Genomic DNA, 23236 nt, shown 5'->3' on the forward strand with positions numbered 1-23236 from the left:
TCTTAAGATCTTCAGAGAGCTGTTTAGGTCAGCAAAGTGTCACCTTGCCCAAACTGAAAGCTCTTAATAGTTCTCACAAATTTTGTGTATTTATAGCCTAAATGTCACCTTGCCATAGTTGCTTCTCCACATATTCTTACTGATAAGCCCCCTAGCAGTGTTGTCATCAGCTGAGCTACTGAGTGCTTATCAGTGATAACAGATGACATGATGACATCCTGACATAGGTTATATCAGTCATATCAAAAACAACTGTACTTACAAAACAACTTTACTGTTAAAAAACCTTCATTTTTGTCATAAATAAGTGGGTTTGAAATCATATCAAACCAATACACAGCAACCTGTCTGTGTGAAAAGACAGATGAGATACATAAAATCTCATTACAGATCAGCATTAATAGATAAACATTTGCAATTGATTTTGATGATACTTTGAACCCCAACTAAGCAAAATATAAATGCCCCCCAAAAGAATTTCATCCTTCTCATTAGTAGACCTATATTACCAAAAAATTGTATTCAGTTATTTTATTTTGAATGTTATTGATTAAAAAATTGTGGAAATTTGTGTTCTCTCCTGATAATTATATGAGTACTTACATAATAGCCTGAATTTTGCTTTTGTGGCCCACAAAGCCTAAATATTTAGTGTATGGTCCCTTAAGAAAAACTTTGCTGGTCTCTGCTCTAGACGGTACCCAGTACTAAAACTGAAAGTACCCCAGTAATTTCTTTTGCTTGTTTCCAAGTCTTGGATAATTTTTTCCAATAGAGAGAAACACGCATCCCTTCCCTCATGAAGGCTATGTTCTATATGGGGAAGCTAGGCAATCAGTAAAAATGGGTAATAGATAATTAAGGGAGTACTATGATAAAAATGAGATGATGTTATAAAGATGATGTGATAGAGTGATAGGGATGCAATTAGTTTGGGTGACCAGGGAAGGCATGACTGAGGAGGTATCTGTGAGGTAAGCCTGAATGACAAGAAGGGACCAGATGGGCAAAGATCTTGGGGCAGACTGTACTTGCAATGGGAATAATAAGTGCAGAAATCTTAAGGCATAAATGGATTTGGTGCTTTTGAGGGAAATAAAGAAGGCCAATGTGGCTAGACCAAGATAAGAAGTCAGCTATAGGGAGAGGGCTGGCAGCACCCAGACTGGGTTTCATGTCTGCTTCATGCATCCGTCATGAGGCCTTGCCCCAGGTTCCAAGGATAATTCATCTTGTTTGCAAAGGGTTTTACTATTCATGCTGTCATATTTGCTGTTTTTTTTTTTGACTTACAGGGGCCCTGTGATGAAAGCCATGTAACTTAGGTAAGTGAAACTCAGAAGCTTACTTTGCAGTTGATCCTGGCTAGTTACTTCCACTGTCTGTATCTTATTCTCCTGTCTGAGGGTGCACTAGGTGGCCTCTGAAATCCAGTCCAGCCCTGACATCTGGTACGTTGTAGTTAGCACATAATAGTAGAACTGAGAAGCCTGGTTCAGGGCTTATTCTGCTATTTCATTCTGTTCCTTTGTCGTGACATCCTGGGGAACAGTGGGGTAGACACAGAGGTTCGAAATTTGGCTAAAGTGAGTTTTAGGGATCATTTGTGGATTCCAATTAACCAAGCTATTTCATTTGTCTTAGTCTTAAGCTCATGAAGAAAAGTATATATTTCTGTCTATTCTTGAAGGTAAACGTAAGTCTGTATGTATTTGCTAAGTTAAAAAAATTCCAACTTCTTAAGTATTTAAACAGTCTTAAAACCCCTAGGTACATACGTGCAAACAATTCCCTTCTTCACCTTAGCCATGATTACAACACTTTTCACTGTCGGTTCATCCCCAGACTGTGCATTCTTTGATGTAATGGTTTGTTCTTCTTTGTATCTATAGTTAGCACTATATGTGGTATTTAGCAGATGTTGAATAAATTTTTCTTTTTTTAAAGTAAGTTTTTCTTGAATGGCTGAATCCCTACATCTCTTGTATGGCCTCCTCTTCTAATATTTATCCACTTGTATAAGATTATGGTGTTACTCATAAATAGGTATTCAGTAAATATTTGATAGGAATAAATAAATTGATTTATTGTAATTCATTGAATTGTTGGCCATTCTGATTTTCAGATTTCACTACTTAGATAATGCTTACACAAATATATTTTTATTTTTATTTTTAATTTTTGAGGAAGATTAGCCCTGAGCTAACTGCTGCCAATCCTCCTCTTTTTGCTCAGGAAGACTGGCCCTGAGCTAACATCCGTGCCCATCTTCCTCCACTTTATATGTGGGATGCCTACCACAGCATGGTGTGCCAAGTGGTGCCATGTCCGCACCCGGGATCCCAACCGGCGAACCCTGGGCTGCTGAAGCAGAACGTGCACACTTAACCACTGCGACACTGGCCAGCCCCATACACAAATATATTTTTGCATATGGTTTTCCCCCTTTATTTGAGTTATTTTCATGGAATATATTCCCACAAGTGGAATTTTATTCATTTCACATTATTTACTGAGTTTCAAAAATGCCAGGCAAAGTTGTGGATTTTAGGCACAAGAGTAACATCTCTACTCTAGTTTTGCTGCTTTGGGATTTATAACTTTTCTCTAATTTTGCTGATTTTATAGGTTCAAAGTTATTTCTTGGTTATTTTAGTTTGCAGTTTCTTTTGTATTTGTTATAGGTTAATGAATTTTCTCCTAAATATTAGACATTTTAAAGGAGTGTCTTACAACTTACTTTTACTTCTTATCCCTTTTCAGTATGGATTCAGGCTCTGCCTTGAAGCCCTTCAAGTTTCACCTGTTATATCAGTTAAGATTCTTTTTTTTTTTTAAAGATTTTATTTTTCCTTTTTTTCCCCAAAGCCCCCCAGTACATAGTTGTATATTTTTAGTTGTGGGTCCTTCTAGTTGTGCTATGTGGGACGCCACCTCAGCATGGCTTGATAAGCAGTGCTAAGTCTGTGCCCAGGATCCGAACTGGCGAAACCCTGGGCCTCCGAAGCAGAGCATGAGAACTTAACCACTCAGCCACAGGGCCGGCCCCTCAGTTAAGATTCTTACTTGCAAACAGTAGAATCCACTTCAGCTAGTTTAGGCAGAAAAAATTAGGGATAGCGGGAAATTCATATAATCTCTGGGAGGCTTGGAGGCTAAGCAGTCAAGAACAAGATGTACCCAAATTATACTGCACCAAAAGGGCCTCATTGCCATTGCCTTGAGCATAGACCACACAGCAAATGTGGCAGAGATCAATTACTTACACCAGACCATCCATCACTACTGACTGTGAAAGTTGGAGGCCCAAACAGTGCCTTCTCCTGAAAATGCATACCACAGGGCGCTTGCCTCCTCATGTGGCTTCTTCTGGTTTGAAGCCTGAGGGTGGGGGAAGGGAGGCAGCAGGAAACTGGGAAAATGAATTTCTAGATTCTAGAAAAGTGTGAATATGTTTAAAAGATGTTGGGAATGGGGGATGGGGGAAGACAAAAGGGGTGATTAGGGTCACATGTGTGGTGATGGACTATAATTAGTTTTTGGGTGGTGAACATGATATAATCTACACAGAATTCAAAATATATTACGATGTACATCTGAAAGCTATATGTTGTAATCCAATGTTACTGCAATAAAAAAAAAATAGATGTTGGGAAGTTCCCCAAATGACTGTTGTCTACCATAGCAGTAATTACAAATTGCCAAATTCAAAAGCTTTGCTCAATCCTCAAAATCTTTTTTTTTTTTTGAGGAAGATTAGCCCTGAGCTAACATCTGCTGCCAATCCTCCCCTTTTTCTGAGGAAGACTGGCCCTGAGCTAACATCCGTGCCTATCTTCCTCTACTTTATTGTGGGAGGCCTGCCACAGCATGGCTTGCCAAGCGGTGCCATGTCCACACCCAGGATCTGAACCGGCAAACCCCGGGGCTGCCAAAGCAGAATGTATGAACTTAACCACTGCACCACCGGGCTGGCCCCCCAATCCTCAAAATCTTTGCAGTATAATTAGAAGACAAATAACCTAGTTAAAAAATGGGCAAAATACTTAAATAGAAGTCATTCACCAAAGAAGATATATGAATGGCTAAAAAGCACATGAAAAGGTGTCAACATCATTTACCATTGGGGAAATGCAAATTAAAACCATGAGATACCACTACATACATACACATGTAGAATGGTTACAATCAGAAACACAGATAATACCAAGTGTTGGTAGGGATGTGGAGAAACTAGAATCCTTATACATTGCTGGTGGGAATGAAATATGGTGTTGCCACTTTGGAAAAGAGTTTGACAGTTTCTTAAGTTCACACACAAATCTATATGTGATTATTCACGGGAGCATTATTCTTAATAGCCCCCAAATGGAAACAACTGAAATGTCCATCAGCTGGTGAATAGATAAACAAAATTCTGTCCATGCAATAGAATACTATTTATCAATAAAAAGGAGTGAAATATTGATAAATGTTGCGATATTAATGAATCTCAAAAATATTATGCTGGGTGAATGAAGCCAGACACAAAAGACATAGAGTCTTTGTGTCATTGTATAGTTCCATTTATATGAAAGGTACAAAAATGCAAATCTATAGGGGCAGAGAGTAGATTAGTGATTGCCTGGGGCTGGGGATGGGAACAGAGAGTGACTGCAGATGGGTACAAGGGACCTTTTTGGGGGCAATGGAAATGTTCAAAGACAGGATTGTGGTGATGGTTGGACAACTCTGAAAATTTACTAACAATCATTGATTTGGGAGCTGACCTGGTGGTGCAACGGTTAAGTGCGCACGTTCTGCTTTGGCGGCCTGGGGTTCGCCGGTTCGGATCCCAGGTGTGGACATGGCATCACTTGGCAAGCCACGCTCTGGCAGGCCTCCCACAAATAAAGTAGAGGAAGATAGGCATGGATGTTAGCTCAGGGCCAGCCTTCCTCAACAAAAAGAGGAGGATTGGCAGCAGATGTTAACTCAGGGCTAATCTTCCTCAAAATAAATAAATAAATAAATAAATGAAAATGAAAAAATTAAAAAGGCATACCATAAAAAATTTTTTTAAAAAAATAATTGAATTGTACACTTAAAATAGCTGAATTTTATGATATATAAATTATACTTCAATAAAGCTGTTAAAAAGAAATCTCTACAGCATTCAACAATATTTAGTAATGACAAAGATTCTCTCGTTAACCAAACTCTAGTCAGGGTCCTCTGAGCCCTCTTCTTGACTTGTCCTCAGCCTTGGCCTATAAAGACTTGAACAAACACTAACATGGTTTCTAACAGCTCAAGGTCACATCCCTAGGATGAATCTAGCCTCTCTTAAAGCACCTGCCTGATAAAACTCAAGGCTGCCAAAACAATTTACGGTTTGTTCCAGGCAACACCTGAAAATAGGGCCCCCATTTCAGTCTCTGGGGGAGGGTAGGAGCCTAACTTTGATAACACCAGTTAGCAAACCCAGATGGGTTTTGCGTGGACCAAGCCCCTACTTCCCAATTTTTGTAATTTTTCACTTCTCTAACTCTACTGCACTGCCCTGCCCCCAACCACCTCCCTATTCCTTCATTCTCCCTTTAAAATACCCAGTCACCTCTGTGCAAATCGAAGTTTTGCACAGACTAAGCACAGGCACCAGACTATTTTCCCTATTACAATAGTGTATTACTGATTGAAATCTGTCCTTAACACTTCGACTAGTGTCCAACTTTGTTTATCTTTGACAATAACCGATTCTCAAAACATTCTCACTCATTAATTCATTCATTTATTCAATTAGTCAACAAATCTTTCTTGGGCACTTTGGCTAGGTGTTCTGCTATGTGTTAGGGATAAGGATAGACAAAACATGTCCTTTGCTGTTGAGGAGCTCTGAGTCTAAAGAAAAATAGATGTGCAATTACTCTTCAATAAGATAAGATTTATAATGGAAGTATTTACAATTGGTTTGCTTATTTTCCTATTTTCCCTCTCTGACAACTCCTTTTCTGTCTCTTCTTCCTACTCCTTAAAAATAGATGTTCTCTATAAGCTGACCTTTGCTCCCTTCTCATTCTACAGTCTCCTGATAATCTTATGGCTCCAACTCTCAGATTCTTTGCAGCTTCCTCTGAGCTACCTGTACAGGTTTAATTTTTCCATTTCCCGATTTGTTTGGGCTACTTATTCTGTGTGTATGGGATATCCTCTGTTCCATTTTTGCACGTCCTATGCTATCCATACTTTGAGATCCATCTCCTCCACATGCTACTTCCCTTGTGAAGCCTATCTTGATTTCTTCTACAGCTTCTGCTGAATTCCTCTAGTACTTGAGAGGCAATATAGCATTATGGCTAACTGCCTGAGCTCTGGTGAAAGAAAAGGCTGGGTTTGCATTCTGGTTTTGCCTTCTTTTCTTTAACAATGAAATGGGGATTAAAGTAGTTGTATCTTTATTGATTGAAATCTCTACCTCTCGCCTGGACTGCTCTCTTAGGCTCCAATTCTACATCACCTACTGTCTAATGGGTGTATGTGCAAGGTTATCCCATGCAATCTCAAACTTAGTAAATGTGTCCAAAAGGAAATCTGTCTTTCTTCCCAAACCTACCTCCTGGATTTCCTATCTATCAGTAGCATCATTCTTCTAGCCAGCCTGATTTTAAAATTCTCTCTCTCCCTTGCCTTCTTACCCAATTGTTTGCTACAAAAGAAAGGATATTCTCAGGCTAGCCCTGGTGGCCTAGTGGTTAAGTTTGGTGTGCTCTGCTTCAGCAGCCTGGGTTCAGTTCCTGGGTGCGGACCTACACCACTCCTTTGTCAGTGCTGTTTATGACAGCTGGGCTAAATAGCTAAGTATTCCAACCTCCAGCAGTCCAGAGAATGCCCATTGTCTTTAAGGTCAGGCATCTCTATTGACTAGGCCAGCTGAGTTCTGGTATCTGTACATCTAGGATCTGTATTTCTAGGATCTGCACATCATACTATGTGTCTTCCTGTTTTCTGCTCTTGGCTTTTTCACTTCTTCGCATGTACGTACATCATCTTGCCACAAGTCTTCAGCTTAAAATGCCTATCTTTCCTCTATTCTTCACTCAGTAAATATTCATGGACTGATTACTTTACAGTAGGCGATATTTGAGCTCTGCTCAAAATCTTCCTCAGGGTATTGCTCCAAATTTGGATAAACACTGGAAAGATCAAGTCTTTTCCTTTACTTCTCCAGGCTCCAAATTATAGCATTTAGAGTGTTGCTCTCTCATAGCACCTATTCCAGTGAGAGGAATCATATGGTAGCTAGCTTTGCTTTTTGAGGGCAAAGACCCTGTTAGATTGACAGAAACTCCCTGGGTCTGGCAGACAGAACCCTATGGGACCAAGCGCTTGCAAATACTGAAACCTGAGCTGGGCTAATAAGGCCTTAGAATGCACCTAGTCTAATTGGTGCTCAACCCTGGCATCACATTAGAATCATCGAGGGAGCTTTGAAAAATAGGATGCCTGAGCTCGACCCTAAACCAATTAAATCAGAATTTTGGGGTGGAGGGGGTGTTGGATCTGTACATCATACTATGTGTCTTCCTGTTTTCTGCTCTGGGCTTTTTCACTTCTTTGCATGTACATACATCATCTTGCCAGAAGTCTTCAGCTTAAAATGCCTCTTTCCTCTATTCTTCATTCAATAAATATTCACAGACTGATTACTTTATAGTGGGCGATATTACAGACACTGGAGATACAATGGCGAGCATGAAAAAAGAGATAGGAACTGAAGTCTCCAGACATTTTAGCTCATGCTCACTCAATTTTCTTTTCTGCCGTAGTTGCTAACTGAAACTACACTTGTTAAATTACTACCGGTACGTAGTCCGGCAGCTTTGAGGCATAGACTCTTCAAGGAAGTCCTGTGGAAATTCTTGGTTGAAGAGAACCTGCCCTTGGGTGGAAGCCCCGCCCGCGTGGGAGGGGCAGAGCGCTTCAGGCCACCTCCCCCGGCGAGGGGAGCCCCGGCCCGCCCCGCCCCGCCCCGCCCCGGCCCGCCCCGCCCCGCCGCAGGCCTCATTAGTGGGCGGAGCTGCCGGTGCCCTCGCCCGCAGGAAAGCGGAAGGGCGCCGCCTCCTACGCCCCGTGGGGGCGGGGTCGGCGGACTGGGCGTGAGTTGATTGGCTGGGAGGCTGGCGCTCGCCCGGTCTCGGGCGGAGCGGCGGGAGGGGCCCGGGCGCTCCCGCTTCCCCGCGATGGCGCCGAGGCGCCGCGCCCAGGGCCCCGCCTGCCGGCCGGCGCTCACGGCTCTCGAGAGCCCGTTCAGAGAGTGAGAACCGGAGCGGCGGGACGCTGCCTGAGACGAGGACCATGAGGCGCGGCCGGGCCCGTGGGGCCGACGGCGGGAGCAGCCGCGCCACCTGCTGAGAGCACCGAGGGGCCGGCGGTGCGGCGGAGGCGCGCAGGCTCGCGGCCATGTCGCTGCTCTGCGTGCGCGGTGAGTGCGCGAACTGGGCCGGGCCGGGCCGAGCCGGGCCGGGCCGGGCCGGGCCGGGGTCGCCGCGAGCTCCGCACACGCGTGTCCCGGACGACGGGTCACTGCCTGTTCCAGACTTCACTTCTCGTCGGTGCTCGGGGCACGGTTATGTTAGCTCATTTATCGACGCTTCAAGAGTTCTTTCCACTCTTGTTTTTCCTCACGCTTCCGTGAGTGACTGTTACCTCTCCATTCCGGTGGCCATATGACATTGTTGTTGGCTCGCAGGCTCCGATCCTGTTAAACTGTGCCTGACTCTCCGTCCGAGAGTGGACGAGCTGGGAGGCCGCGGCCAGGTGGTGTCTGCCGACAGCGGCGGCCTCCCGTTCTTTTCTTCCTTCTCACTGCACCGGGAAACTCCCGTCGGCTCGGGAGCAGGTGCTTCTTATCACTCTTTGAACGCGTAGTGGGACAGCTGTCACATCCGTTCTTCCAGTGTATTTCTTGGCTTGCGCCCTCTCTTGCTTGTTTTGTCCCCTGCTCCTTCCCTGTAGTCCAGGCTAAGATTATTGCTATATTCGACTTGGAAAGGTGTGTTGGCTTCTCTCTTTTCGGAGCAGAGCATAGGAAGTATGGTTTATTTATTTACTTCTATCACAGTAACTAAAGGTGAAGGGCCTTTATTGCTTTTTCACTGAGGACACTTGACCCATTTAAGAAAATATTTTAAGGCAAGAGCTTTGGGATTTAAGATGAGGCAAGGTGCATGGACTAAGCTTTATGAGGGTAGAGACCTTTTTTTTTTTTTTTTTTACTGGTTTTGCCTTTCCGGTGCCTGACATAGTAGAAGGTCAGTGTTGGTTTTGAATTAATGCAAGGACTGTGATTTTAGAGATTTATCTAATCAGAAAAAGCGGGGTTTGGATTAACCATTGAATTTGATCTTGGGAAGTTCAAGTTACAGCCTGTCATATCTGTGTTGAACAAGATGGGAGAAGGCAGCTTGATTGTGGGTGAGAGAGAGAATTTATCCACAAGAGCCTTTTCCTGGCACCTTTTACTAGGTAGTTTGAGTTCCTGTTTCTTTTGGCTCTAGGAGATTAGAAGCATTGTTGTTTGTCATCTTTCTGATAAGTGTGTCCCCAGCTGCTGGCAAAGCGGAACTGCTTTGCTCTGTTCTCTTCCACTGTTTTGTTAAATCTGCATTAACCCCAAATGGATTTGGCTATTTCCGGGGATTATGAGAGACAGAATTTTTCTTCTTTCATGGTTGATTTTTCATTAATGAGAATTCTGCATTGCTTTTAGTAAGACATTTCCTCTCAGCAGCTGGGAATCTCTTTATTCCTTTAGATCCCTGCTGTTGAGTAGCAGGATTTGGGAGAGGTTGGGTTTTGCAGTGTCTCTTGGAGAGTTTAAATCTCTACTACCACATGAAATTACAGAGCTAGTCCCTGTGAAAGGCTCTTTAGGCAGGAGCACTATTAAACCAGAAATTGCTATTTGAGTTTAAATAATTTCAGAGAAGGAGCTGCTGCTGTTTTAATTTGTTCTAATATCGGGCAGCTTTCATTCTCTAGAAATTCTGCTATTAGCTAACCTCTTTCTCTTTCAATGTTACATTAGTCAAATTTCTCTTCTTTTGAACCAGGGGGATTGGAGCCAGCAGGTCATTGTCTTTGAATGGAGATCCTGAAGATTAATCACTGAAACAGCAGCTACTTTGAATAGAAGTATTCATGTTAAATGGCAAAGTATTCATCCTGGGGAAACTTACAGAAATGGATCAAAGTAAATCTTGCCACAATTACATTCCTTGCATTATTTTTTTTTTTGAGGAAGATTAACCCTGAGCTAACATCTGCTGCCAGTCCTCCTCTTTTTGCTGAGGAAGGCTGGCCCTGAGCTAACATCCGTGCCCATCTTCCTCTACTTTATTTGTGGGAGGCCTGCCAGGGCGTGGCTTGCCAAGCGGTGCCATGTCCGCACCTGGGATCCGAACCGGCGAACTCCGGGCCGCCAAAGCAGATCATGGGCACTTAACCGCTGTGCCACCCGGCCGGCCCCTCTCGCATCATGTTTTGGTAGTTAGGAATGTTGTTCATGTTCTGGAAGAAGCCTGTGTAATGATACTGTATAACAACTCAATTTCAGTTCATTTTGGAGTAGAATTGAATTAGAAACTTTTTCTATGTAGTCAAAGTTCAAACAGTAGTGAACTTGATGTAGAAATTGGCAAACTGGGACTGGCCCTGTGGCCTAGTGGTTAAGTTCGTGCGCTCTACTTTGGCGGCCCTGGGTTTCGCCGGTTTGGACCCTGGGCAGGGACATGGCAGGCCATGCTGAGGTGGCATCTCACATAGCACAGCCAGAGGCGCTCACAACTAGAATATACAGCTATGTGCTGGAGGGCTTTAGGTAGGAGGAGGGGGAGGGAGAGGGGGAGGAGAATTGGCAACAGATGTTAGCTCACGTGCCAATCTTAAAAAAAAAAAAAAGAAATTGGCAAACTAATATTGATTTAATCATCCCAAACATCTCCATCAAGAAGTCAATTTCTGGGGCCAGCCCGGTGGCTCAGTGGTTAAGTGTGCACGTAGGCGTCCCACATATAAAGTAGAGGAAGATGGGCATGCATGTTAGCTCCAGGCCAGTCTTCCTCAGAAAAAAGAGGAGGATTGGCGGCACAAGTTAGCTCAGGGCTAATCTTCCTCAAAAAAAAAAAAAAAAGTCAATTTCTTGTTCTAACCCTTTAATCATGCCTCACTGCCTGCAGGGTGGGGGCTCTCAACAGTCTGACTTCAGCCCTCCTTTTTGGCTCTAATTCTTGCCTATCCTTACACAAATCCTTTGCTCTAGCACTAACTTTGTTCATTCCTTCCTCTGTACTCTTCTGCATTCATATCTCCTGAAATATTCTTGCCATATTTTCTGCTTATCAAAAATGTATTCTTCCTTTCCCAGCTTACGTTCTACTTTCTTTGTTGAGAACTTCCTTAATTCCTTGGTCTGCAGTGATCTCTTTCTCCCTTACACTCTGTAAAGTCTTAAACTTTAAACATAAATTAGTTATGGTCTGAACAGTGCCACTAATTTGGCAATGAGTTGTATACTGCCTGGTGACTAGTCTTGTACTGTTATGGTCATGGTGACTCAGACAAAGGAGGTAATAGTGTTGGTTCATATCAGATCTGGAATTTTGCGTTCACTTGGAGTATTTGATTCTAAGAGGTGCATTGAGAAACTAGAATTTCTTCAGAGGAGAGTGATTAGAATAATGAAGGGTGTAGAAACCATTTGAGGAATTGAGAGGTTTAGTTTTGAGAAGATTTAAGAGGGAGAGGATCATAGTAGTAGATGAAAATTGTTCAAAAAACACTCTAGAGGACAGAATTGGGACAAGTTGACTAATGATTGAAAATTATAAGAAATTAGATTTTAGCTTAATATAAGGAAGAACTTTTAACAATTAGGGTTGTTCTTAGCAAATGGAATGGATTACTTACGAGGATTTTTTGACATAGGACATTTCAAGCAAAGGTTGAGTGAGTCGTGAGGATGTTCTAAGAGGGGTCTGCATTGAGTGGGGTTTTGGCCTTGAAGAATTTTAAGAAACCACCTTTTTATAGAATTCACTTAGCTTTTCTTCAAATAGCACAGCTTTCCTCAGATGACTGATATCTTTTTGCTTCTGTAGGAGCTAGTACCACATGAGCAACTCCAGTAAAGTGAATCAAGGATTTTCTTTAACTTTTGTTGTCTTAGTGTTCATGACTAGTTTCTCCAAACAAATTATAAGCATTTGAGAATTCTTTACATATTTGTAATTGCCACAGTGTTTACCATTGAGCTATGGATTTGCTGTCCGTCCCCCTGCCCCGTGCTAATTTGAACCACAAGTGACAGCACTTGACTTTGTTAAAAAAAAAATCAACAAAAAATAGTTTTGGGGATTTCAAAAGCAATATGTACTAATATATTGTTAATCAGAGAAAATTGAGAAAATGCAGAAAAGTATAAAAAGGAAAATAAAAATCATCATAGTCCTACTACCCTCCCAACCCCATTAACTTTCTTTAGTTGCTTTCATTGTTTTGTTTGTTTTATTATAAAAGTAATATATACTCATGATAAGAAATTGAAACACTTCAGAAGGTGAAGTGATGGGAAAAAGTTCTCCTGTCTGCATTCCCTATACTCACTCCCCAGAGGTAACTACTGTATTGTTTCTTGCATATCAAGAAATTTTCGTTACATATGAGTATATAGATTCTACAATTGGATGTATACAGTATTGTTCAACTTTTTAAAAAACTTGATATATTTTCCTGTCAGCTATGTGAGTCTAAATTGTTCTTTTTAATGAATGCAGAGTATTCCGTTATGCGAACATACATCATTTAACCAGTTTCATCTTGATGGACGTTCAGAATCTTTTTTCATTTTGCTATTATAAACAATGCTACACTGAACGTCCTTGCAGATGGTTTTGTTATATTTGGACATCTCAATCAGCTTTTCACTTGGACTTCCTGTGTGATTGCTCTTTTTCTTGGCATAAAAATTATGTTCAGCTGGACCTATTAGTAAACCAAATGCCTCACCATCTCTCAGATCAGCATCCTCTATTAGAGTCAGGTCTTTTACCAGTGGGTAATATTTTATGCCTATCAAAAAGACCAAAGACCTCAGTTCTTGTAAGTTTGACCTGTGATTTCCATGTACTTTTCTTTTTTATCTTCTTTGTATTATTTAAAAATTATTTTCCCTATTGAACATATATTACTTGTGTTTTTAAAACAGAACAAAACAATATTGAGAACTGTACCAAGTTGATTTATGTTGTGACTTGCCCTTATAAAAGCTTATCATAATTTATCGTCACTTAGCCTTCTAACTAACTGAAAGGATACTTCTGGAAACTCTTAGAGGGTGAACTCTGGTGGACACTTCAGGACACATATTGATTATGGATTGATTCCAGCCCCTGGGGGAGATCCCAAAGATATAGTAGTTTGGTTTACTACTACTGTGGAAAGAAGGAATAGTAATGATTTTTAGAGTTTTCAGGCATAAGAACAGATTGGTTAAGTAATTTCTTCTCATCTTATTTTTTCCCCAACATTGTTGTTATCTGCCTCAGTGAACTCCTTGCTGCTGGGTTTCCATCGCATCGTGGTTTGAGCAGTCCCTGCCTAAGCAAGCAGAGTTGCTGCTTTGGTTCTTTTTGCTTAGCTGTGGCATCAGGAAGTTGATTGTGGCTTGTCTGAGCCAGGCAGCAGTGAAGTGGGAAAGGACCAATTTCCCCTGCCATAGATAGCTGTTGTCATAAATTGTTCTCTTCCTTATAAGCAGTACATTCTGTAATTTCTTAGTTTCTAAAAGTGGGGTTTCTGGAAGTTGCACTCTTTAGGCCAGTAAGCTGAGTTTTTAATCCTATTTTACCTGTGCCATGTATTTCAGACTTTGCTATGTGAGTTTGTTTAAAGTTTGGGCTGTGTACCATTAGTAAATATTTGTTGAGTGCCTTCTCTGTGCCTCGTTATGACACATATCTATATGGTAGATAAGAGCCGAAGGAATCTGGATAGATCTTAAAACATCTCCTTTCTTATATAAACCCAGAATCCATTAGGGCTATTAGATCTGACTTGGAATAAGCAGAATAAGTTAAGTTCCTGCTGGAGTGGGGAAATACTGTACTATTTTTTCTAACTTTTATTTTTTTAATTAATTAATTTTTTTTGAGGAAGAGTAGCCCTGAGCTAACATCTGCTGCCAATCTTCCTCTTTTTGCTGAGGAAGACTGGCCCTGAGCTAACATCCATGCCCATCTTCCCCTACTTCATATGTGGGTTGCGTACCACAGCATGGCTTGCCAAGCGGTGCCATGCCCGCACCGGGATCCGAACTGGCGAACCTCAGGCCGCCGAAGTGGAACGTGCGCACTGAACCACTGAACCACTGGGCCGGCCCCTAAAAAATCTTACACAAATCTTAACTGTATGGCCCATTGAATTATCACAAAGTGAACCACAGCCTAGGTCAAGAAGAACACTATCAACACCCCAGAAGCCCACCTTACCCATTCTCTCAGTCATCACTGCCTCCTACTTTCCCAGAGGTAACATTATCTGACTCCAACACCATAGAGTAGTGTAGCTTGATTTTTCTTTTTTGTTAGTGAACTTTATTTTTTTAGAGCAGTTTTAGGTTTATAGCAAAATCAAGCATTAAATTTTGCCTCTTTTGTTTTTTAGGTAAAATTATTTAACATTATATAAGTTTAAGGTGTATAACATTACAATTCAACATGCATGTACACTACAAAGTGATAACCACCAAAAGTCTAATTAAGTTTTGCTTATTTTTGAACTTTTTTTTTCTTCTTCTCCCCAAAGCCCCCTAGTACATAGTTGTATATTCTAGTTGGAGGTCCTTTTGGCTCTGCTATGTGGGACACCGCATCAGCGTGGCCTGATCAGCGGTGCCATGTCTGTGCCGAGATCTCAACTGGTGAAACTCTGGGCTGCCAGAGCGGAGCATGTGAACTTAACCACTTGGCCGCGGGGCCGGCCCAGAACTTTTTTTTATTGAAATATAATTGACATTGAACATTTCATAAATGGAATTATACAATATTTCTTTGGGGCTGGTTTCTTTTGCTTTAACATTATTCTTGTCAGATGCTTCCACTTGTTGCACATAGCAGTAATTCGGTGATTGTCATTGCTGTGATTGTCATTCACTGTATGAATATACCACAGTTTGTTTACCTTTGCTGGACATTTTTTCCCTCTTGGACTGTCCTTTATAATACCACTCCAAATGCTATTGTACTTTTTTTTGGTATCTTTTGATCCTACCTTGTATGTATTTCTGATGGATGTATATATATCTGGGATTAAAATTTCTGGGTCAGTGGTTATGTATATATTCAACTGTGGTTGGTAATATAAAATAGTTTCCCAAAGCCTACCAATTTACCTTCCTAGTAACTGTATTTCTAATATTCATTTTTTAAAAAAGGTAATTGAATGGCTCTTAGTTCTCAGCATTTGGCCAGTTTATCAAACCACTTTACAGGCATTAATACATATTTTTTACATGTTAATCCAGGCTTGGTAATGTCTTTGTTTTTTTTTTAATGACCTGGAGAGAGCCGTTATATTCAAAACAGTTTCTCACATTGAAGAATAAAATTTGTGGCCATGATTTTATTGAAAGAATTATTGAGTTTATGTTTATGATTCTGAACAAAGATAATAGCCTAGCCACTGGACTTAGTGGCATTACATACTTTTAAAAAGAAATACCATTGTTCTAAAGAGAGAAGTAATTACTTCATTTAGCAGGTATTTATCAGCTTTGTATATGTCAGGCACCAATTAGGCACCCTGAGAATACAGAGGTGAACAAGACAGATATGGTCTCTGCCTTCACAGAGCTTATAGGCAGCAGTAGAGGCCTAATGAAGACAACTTGAGAATATGGGAAATTGCTAAGGTAAAATAGAACACAGAACAAAAACTAAAAATCACTTAAAATCTCATCCCTCAATACTACTGTTAATTTTGTTTGTTTGTTTTTAAAGATTTTGTTTTTCCTTTTTCTCCCCAAAGCCCCCTGGTACATAGTTGTATATTTTTAGTTGTGAGTCTTTCTAGTTGTGGCACGTGGGATGCTGCTTAAGCTTGGCTTGACGGGCGGTGCTGTAGCCACACCCAGGATCCCAAACAGCGAAATCCTGGGCTGCCGAAGCAGAGTGTGTGAACTTAAAGAATGGGGCTGGCCCCATGGCCAAGTGGTTGTTTCTTAAACTTTTTTTTTAATTTGGCAAGACTCACCCTGGGTTAACATCTGTGCCAGTCTTCTTCTATTTTGTATGTGGGCTGCTGCCAGTGAGTGGTGTAGGTCCACACCTGGGCTGCCAAAGCGGGGCGTGTCGGACTTAACCACTAGGCCATAGGGTCAGCTCCTTAAACTTTTTTTTTTTTTTTAAAGATTTTATTTTTTCCTTTTTCTCCCCAAAGCCCCCCCCCGGTACATAGTTGTGTATTCTTCGTTGTGGGTTCTTCTAGTTGTGGCATGTGGGACGCTGCCTCAGCGTGGTCTGATGAGCAGTGCCATGTCCGCGCCCAGGATTCGAACTAACGAAACACTGGGCCGCCTGCAGCGGAGGGCGCGAACTTAACCACTTGGCCACGGGGCCAGCCCCTCCTTAAACTTTTTTTATTATGGAGAATTTAAAACATGTGAAAGTAGATAGAACAGTATATTGAACCTACAGGTTCCTGTAACCCAGCTTCAACATTTATCAGCTCTTATTTCTTTAGTAACCTCATCTGGTCTCCCTCCTTTCTGTATTATTTTGAAGTAAATCCATATATCATATTACTTCATCTATAAATATTTCAGTATGTATCTCCAGAAGATAAAGATTTAAAAAAAAATAACCACAAAACCAATATCACATTTTAGAAAATTCCTTAATTCCATTAAACATCCAGTGTTTGAATTTCCACTTGGTTCATAAATGTTACAGTATTTTTCTTTTTTTTTTTTTTTTACTGTTTGGGTGTTTGAATCAGGACCATAATAAAGTCTCCACACTGCTATTGGTTGATAGATCTTTTATGTCTCTTTTAATCTATAGGTTTCATCTTCATCCCTCTTACTCTCTTTGTTCTTTGCAATTTATTTCTTGAAGAAGCTGGATCATTTGTCTTGTTTCCAGTCTGGATTTTGCTGATTGTATCCCTGTGGTGTAGTTTAATATGTTCTTGAGTCTTGAATGTTTCCTGTAATGTTGATGTTAGATTTAGAGGCTTGATGAGATTGTTTTTCTTTTCTCTTCTGTTCTTTTTTGGTGAAGGCAACTTAATGGATGGTGTTGGGTTCTTCATCAGAGGGCCCAGGATATCTGGTTGTCCCTCTTTGTCTCTCTCTTTTTTTCTTCTGATGTTAGTGCCTGTTGATGCTTAATGTCTAGTCTGCCAATTCATTAGGGGCCGCAAAATGGTGATAGTCTAATATAATCATTCCTTTTTCATTTATTAGCTAGAATATTTCAATAAAGAGGAACTTCCCCATACTTACTATTTAGCTACTAAGTGGGTTTTTTTTGCGGGGGGAGAGATTAGCCCTGAGCTAACTGTTGCCAATCCTCCTCTTTTTGCTGAGGAAGACTGGCCCTGAGCTAACATCTGTGCCTTTCTTCCTTTACTTTATATGTGGGACTCCTGCCACAGCATGGCTTGCCAAGTGGTGCCATGTCCGTACCCGGGATCCCAACTGGCGAATCCTGGGCCACCAAAGTGGAACGTGTCAACTTAACCGCTGTACCACTGGGCCAGCCCCCCAAAGTGGATTTTATAGGAAAGTCAGGATAAATGCTTGATTCTTTCCTTTTATTTACAGCTTTTCAAAAATAGTGATTTAGTCCCTTAGCATCCTCCAGCAGTGACCAATTAGTTGCTATTGTTTTCAGTATTGTTATGAAGTCATGGATTTAAGCATATTTGATGTGTTTCAGTCCTTGTGTTGTTATCCTTATTGATATGCAAATTGTCCATCTGTGACCATTAGGAGCCTCTCACTGTTAATATTTTGAAGTGGGTCTGTTAGCCTTTTCCCCCATACAGTTATATACTGTTTGGCCAGTCTTCCCACCCCGTTTTTCTTTTTTTCATTGAGCTCCATTTTCACATGTTGGTAATTTTTTTTTTAACTAGAAATAGTTTCAGACTTACAGAAAAGTTGCAAAAATAAAAACACAAAGGACAGACATTTGAGGGTAAGTTACAGACATCATGGCTCTCTACCCCCTAAATACTTCATGGTGTGTTTCCTAAGAGTAAAGATAGTCTCTGACGTAACCACAGTACAGTTATCCCCTTCGATAAATTTAGCAATGACACAGTACTTTTTTTTTAATCTGCCATTTATATTCCAGTTTTGTCAATTGTCCCAACTGTTGAATGTCCATTATAGCATTTTTCCCTTCTAGTACAGGATTCAGTCTAAGAGTTGGTATTACATTTAGTGGTCATGTCTCTTTAGCCTTCTTCAATATGGAACATTTCCACAGCCTTACATTTTTTTTTTTTTAAAATATCATTGGCATTTTGTTCAGAATACAATCCCCTCTTTTTTCTTAGTAGAATGTTCCTCATTTTGGGTTTGTCTGATGTAAAGCATCCTCAATTGAAGTACTACATAGTTGATGTTGTGTCCTTCTCAGGGTATCACATCAGAAAGCACATGTTGTCTGTCTGTCTCTCATTGGTAATGTTGATATTGATTACCCAGTCAGGTATTTGTTTGATTTCTCTCCTGTTTCTTCTCCACCTCTGCAACTAATAAGCACCTTGTGCAAGACACTTAAAAACCATTCAGATATCCTGCCTAATAGGATTGTTGTAAAGATTAAGTGGAATAATACATCTCACAGTGGCTGAGACAGTGTCATGATTATGGGTTTGTTAAATTTGAATCTACCTGACATGATGAAAGCACTGCTTTAGTGTATTTATTAATCTACTGACAGTGTGTAGATTGGATTGAGTGGGGGAGGAATTGGAGGCACTTAAGTTATAGCAGGAGTAATTTAGATTGAACATAAATTAAGATTTCTTCATGAGATTTAAACTGTCACAGAAAAGCAGTGAAATTTCATTTTCCTAGGGCTCATGAAAAATAAGCCCTGTTTCCTTCTGTATAGAATACCTAGGTGTAGCTGCTTTTGGTGAGGAAAGCTAGATAACCAGCTTTGCATTTCCTGCCTTATTTTCATCCTTTCTGTGGTTACTGAGAAATGGAATAAAAATGTAGGCATGTGGTAGAATTTTGTGTTCAACTTCGTAAAGGAAATGATTTTATTCTTCTATTTGTCTTCTTCAGTAAAAATGAAGTGTTCATTCTCAAGTGTAATCTCCAGAAGCAGCTGCCCACTGAACATGTGAGAGAGGCCCCTGACATCAAAGGAAAGAGTCTGAGGGCTTCTTTTTTTGTGCCAGTGAACCCCATAGTGATAAAGTATGTGGTGAAAATATGACAGGAGAAAGTTTCTGCTGGGGTGCATATATACAAACTATTTTCTCCTAAAGAATTATATAAATAGGGAAAAACAGTTCTTAGTCATTAGGAAATATAGATTTCCAAAAAGATTTTCTTTTTTTCTATTGCTGCTTCTGCTTCTATTTCTGTGCATTAAGTACTTAGTACTTGTTTGGGACTGTGGAAAACAAATAGGCCTATGGATTGTGTTGGGTTGTTAATTTTCTTTTGAAACTGTTCACTTTATTAATTTCTATAGCATTTCACTGTCAGTATGTTGAGAAGAGGCCAGAGAGCAGTGAGTGAGGAAGATCTGCCTAACAACTAAGGAGAGGCTGGCAGTTGGATGGTGGGGAGGTGATTGCTTTTATATGTGATTCAAAGTGGGATAAAGATGATTCAATCAAAGGGCCATCTCACTTACATGATTTCTATTAGTTATGAGCCAAATTTGTAGAGCCTTCATCTGCAAATGGGTGAAGGAGATCTGCTTGTGAAAGAGAGGAGGTAAGTGATATAGATAAGCCTCTGTCCTCCTCATTTCAGCCATCCGCACCCATTATCACATAGAGCATGTCACTCCTTGGCATGGTGCTCTGCTTTTGTAATCTTAAACTTTGTCATCTGACTATCTGATTATATACTCTGGTCTGTCTTTCTGGTTTTTACTTTCACTGTGCTTTTACTACTGTGATATGGTGGATGCTAAAAGCTTTGGTTTTAGACAGACCTGAGTTCGTGAATCTGTCAGCTCTACCATGTATAAGTTATGTGCCCTTACATATTTACTTGACTTCATTGAACCTTAATTTCTACGTCTTTAAAGTTCATACATCCATTCAAAATATTTGTGAACCTCCTGTTCTTAATGAGTTTCATTCTATTAAAGGAAGATACAGGAATCAAATAAATATAATTTCAGATAATGATGAGTACAGTGAAGAGACAAAGGTAGGGTAAAGGGATTGAGAGTGATCTGAGTGGGAGAACTATTTGAAGTAGGATTGTGCAGGACAACTTCACTGTGGAGTTGAACTGAGACCCAAATGATGAAAAGGAACTGTAGGGGAGTTCTCTTGGTCTTGCTCTACCCTCTTGGTCCTTCTGGCTGGGCTACAAATTAAATTGACATGAGATGGAATAACAGCAGAAAATCAAACAGAGCTTTATAACATGTATACATGGGAGAGACCCAGGAAAGCTGAGTAACTCACTAAAATGGCAGAGTCTCTCATCTTAAATACTGTCTTCAGCTAAAGACAAAGGAGGATGTTGGGGTGGTGGTTTGGGGCTTCAAAGGGGGAGGAAAGCAATTCACATGGACATGGAAAAGCAATTGTTTGGTAAATAAAACTTTGATAGGAGTGGGCTAGCAAGGATCCTCCTAGTCTACCAGATACCCAGAGTTATCTATGGTGATGGCCTGTCCTGGGGACAGGCCTTTCTCTTAAATTTCTTTTAGGCATTTAGGGGGAAGGTCAAAATTTCTTTTAGAGTCTTTTGTTCTTAAAGATAATCAAGGCAAGGCAAAGAGAAACATTTTGGGGTGGCCAAATCAGATCCCCCACAGAATCATCAGTCAGAGATCTGAGGTAGCTTTTCAGGCAAAGTGAATTGGAAGCAAATATCTTGAGGGGATGGGGAAAAAGAAAAAAGGTTATTGGAAGGAAGGGTGGTATACAGAGAGTTAGGCAGAGACTAATCCTATAAGGTCCTCTAGTCCATACCAAAGAATTTAGATGTTATTCTAAACAGCATTGGAAGCCATTGGATGGTTCTAAGCAAGAGTGATGCTTTCGTTTATGTTCTACAAATGGCCAGTTTATGGTGAATGGACTAGGTTGGGAAGCCATGGCTAGCATTGCTGGAAGCAGGGGGCCCATTGGAATGTCCAGGTGAGAGATGGATAATGGCTTGGACTAGGGTGGTAGTACTAGAGATAGTGACAATATCTATAGCAAAGTGTTGCTTAGATAATTGTTGTGAAAATGATTAGCACTATCCCATGCATAGAGTGAGTACTTATTTTAATATAAAAGTATTATTAAGGGTCCTCATGCAGCTCGGTGACACATCTGTTTATCTAAGAATCTGAAAGTCATCCTCGACTTCTCAGTTGAGGAAGAAAATACATAGAGAGGAAGGAAAATTGTTAAGTTCATCTGAGTTTATGGTGTCTGTAAGATAAGTTACCCATAAGATATGTTGAGTTGAAAGTATCAATAATCTCATTGCAGATGACCCTTGAAAATGGTTCTTGAAAATGTAGATCTATAGCTTAATAGAGAGATCTGTGTTAGAGATAAATGTTTGGGAGTTGTAGAATTTGGTAGTAAAGCCATTGGCTTCAATAAGATTGCCTATAGAGGATAAAAGAGGAGCAAAATGAGCTAATACTATAGCTAAGGGAATGGGCAGAGGAGTTGATAAGTGTGGTCAAAACTGCAGGAAAATAGGGGCTGGCCCCGTGGCCAAGTGGTTAAGTTTGCGCGCTCCGCTGCAGGCGGCCCAGTGTTTCGTTGGTTCGAATCCTGGGAGCAGACATGGCACTGCTCATCAGACCACGCTGAGGCAGCGTCCCACATGCCACAACTAGAGGAACCCACAACGAAGAATACACAACTATGTACTGGGGGGCTTTGGGGAGAAAAAGGAAGAAAAAAAAAAAAACTGCAGGAAAATAGAGAATGCTGTGGCAGTGTCTGAAGCCTAGAGTAAAGGGAGTTTCAGGACGAATGATTAGATGATAGAGATGAATGATACTGGTTGAAGATTAAAAAAATAGCAAGGTCATTGGATTTGAAAACCAGAGCAATTTCATTAGAGTAGTGTGAGAGTAGGTATCATATTACAGTGGTTGAGGAGTATTTTGGAAGTGAAGTAGTGGAATCAGCAAGTGTAGGCTACTCATTCGGAAGTTTTGTAATAGAGAGAAGTGTTGAGAATGGTCTTGAGAGAGGACATTTGAATGTTTAGAGCCTGAAGGGAAGGAATCTGTAATAAGGGAAGGTTGAGATGAGAGTAGGGAGAGAAGGTAACTGTTTCTCTGTAAAGAAATGTCAACGAAAAATAATCCATAACCAATCTATAAATGAAAATTTGGGAGAGTTTATTCTGAGCTGAAATCTGAGGACCATGGCCCGGGGCCTTTCTTCCCGAAGGAGGAAAGGGCACTGAAGAAGTGGGGTGCAAGAGTGGTTATATACCCCCAAGCAGGATGTTTCACATAGGATTGAAGTGTCCCTTTTACAGTAGTTGCGAGACTGCTCTGTTGCCACAGGGATTGCTGGAAACAGCAGGTAGGTCTGCTATCTCGGTGAACACAGCAGGGTGGCAGGTCTGTTGTCTGGAGCTGGGTGGTCACAGGTGAGCTGGGTGGTCAAAGGTGAGCACAGCAATCAGTTCCTAGCCTAAGGAAAGATGCTTATCCTTAAGGAAATGCCATTGTGGGGGGAAGTTGCACCTTTATCTTAAAGGCCTTTGTTCTTGCCATAGGAAATGTTTTAAAGCAGATATACAATGCGTGCTCGATGGCCATGTCAGGCCCTTTTGGAAAAAACAAAGTCAGGCCGAATTAGGTTTACATCAAATGGCTTCCTCATATACTCCAATATATCCTATTGCTTGCCATTTTTATTTGTCAGTAGGATGTAAGCTCATCAGCTGAAAGTGAGGTGGTGGGGATGATTTAGCCAGCTTGAGGGGAGTGCTAAAGGATTCATTCATTCTTTCAACAGC

The 23236-nt window shown here is 40.9% G+C and overlaps 1 protein-coding gene across 28 annotated transcripts in view; it reads left to right on the forward strand.

Annotated features, from left to right (window-relative positions):
* Nucleotides 1-23236, forward strand: part of UNC13B (unc-13 homolog B) — a 210584-nt gene that overhangs the window by 13862 nt on the left and 173486 nt on the right. For 8 of the 28 annotated variants that reach the window (XM_070595578.1, XM_070595587.1, XM_070595580.1 and 5 more), the window contains exon 1: nt 10207-10231. The exons of 2 other annotated variants lie outside the window; for them this stretch is intronic. In XM_070595578.1, the coding sequence (XP_070451679.1) occupies nt 10222-10231 (10 nt within the window). In that variant the 5' untranslated portion in view covers nt 10207-10221. Of the gene's footprint in view, nt 1-1295; nt 1326-8161; nt 8462-10206; nt 10232-23236 lie in introns of those variants that run through there. 18 more of the 28 variants (XM_070595596.1, XM_070595597.1, XM_070595599.1 and 15 more) reach the window with 6 other exon arrangements.

Source organism: Equus przewalskii, chromosome 26 (assembly GCF_037783145.1).
Source record: "Equus przewalskii isolate Varuska chromosome 26, EquPr2, whole genome shotgun sequence".
In the NCBI taxonomy this organism is placed as follows: domain Eukaryota; kingdom Metazoa; phylum Chordata; class Mammalia; order Perissodactyla; family Equidae; genus Equus; species Equus przewalskii.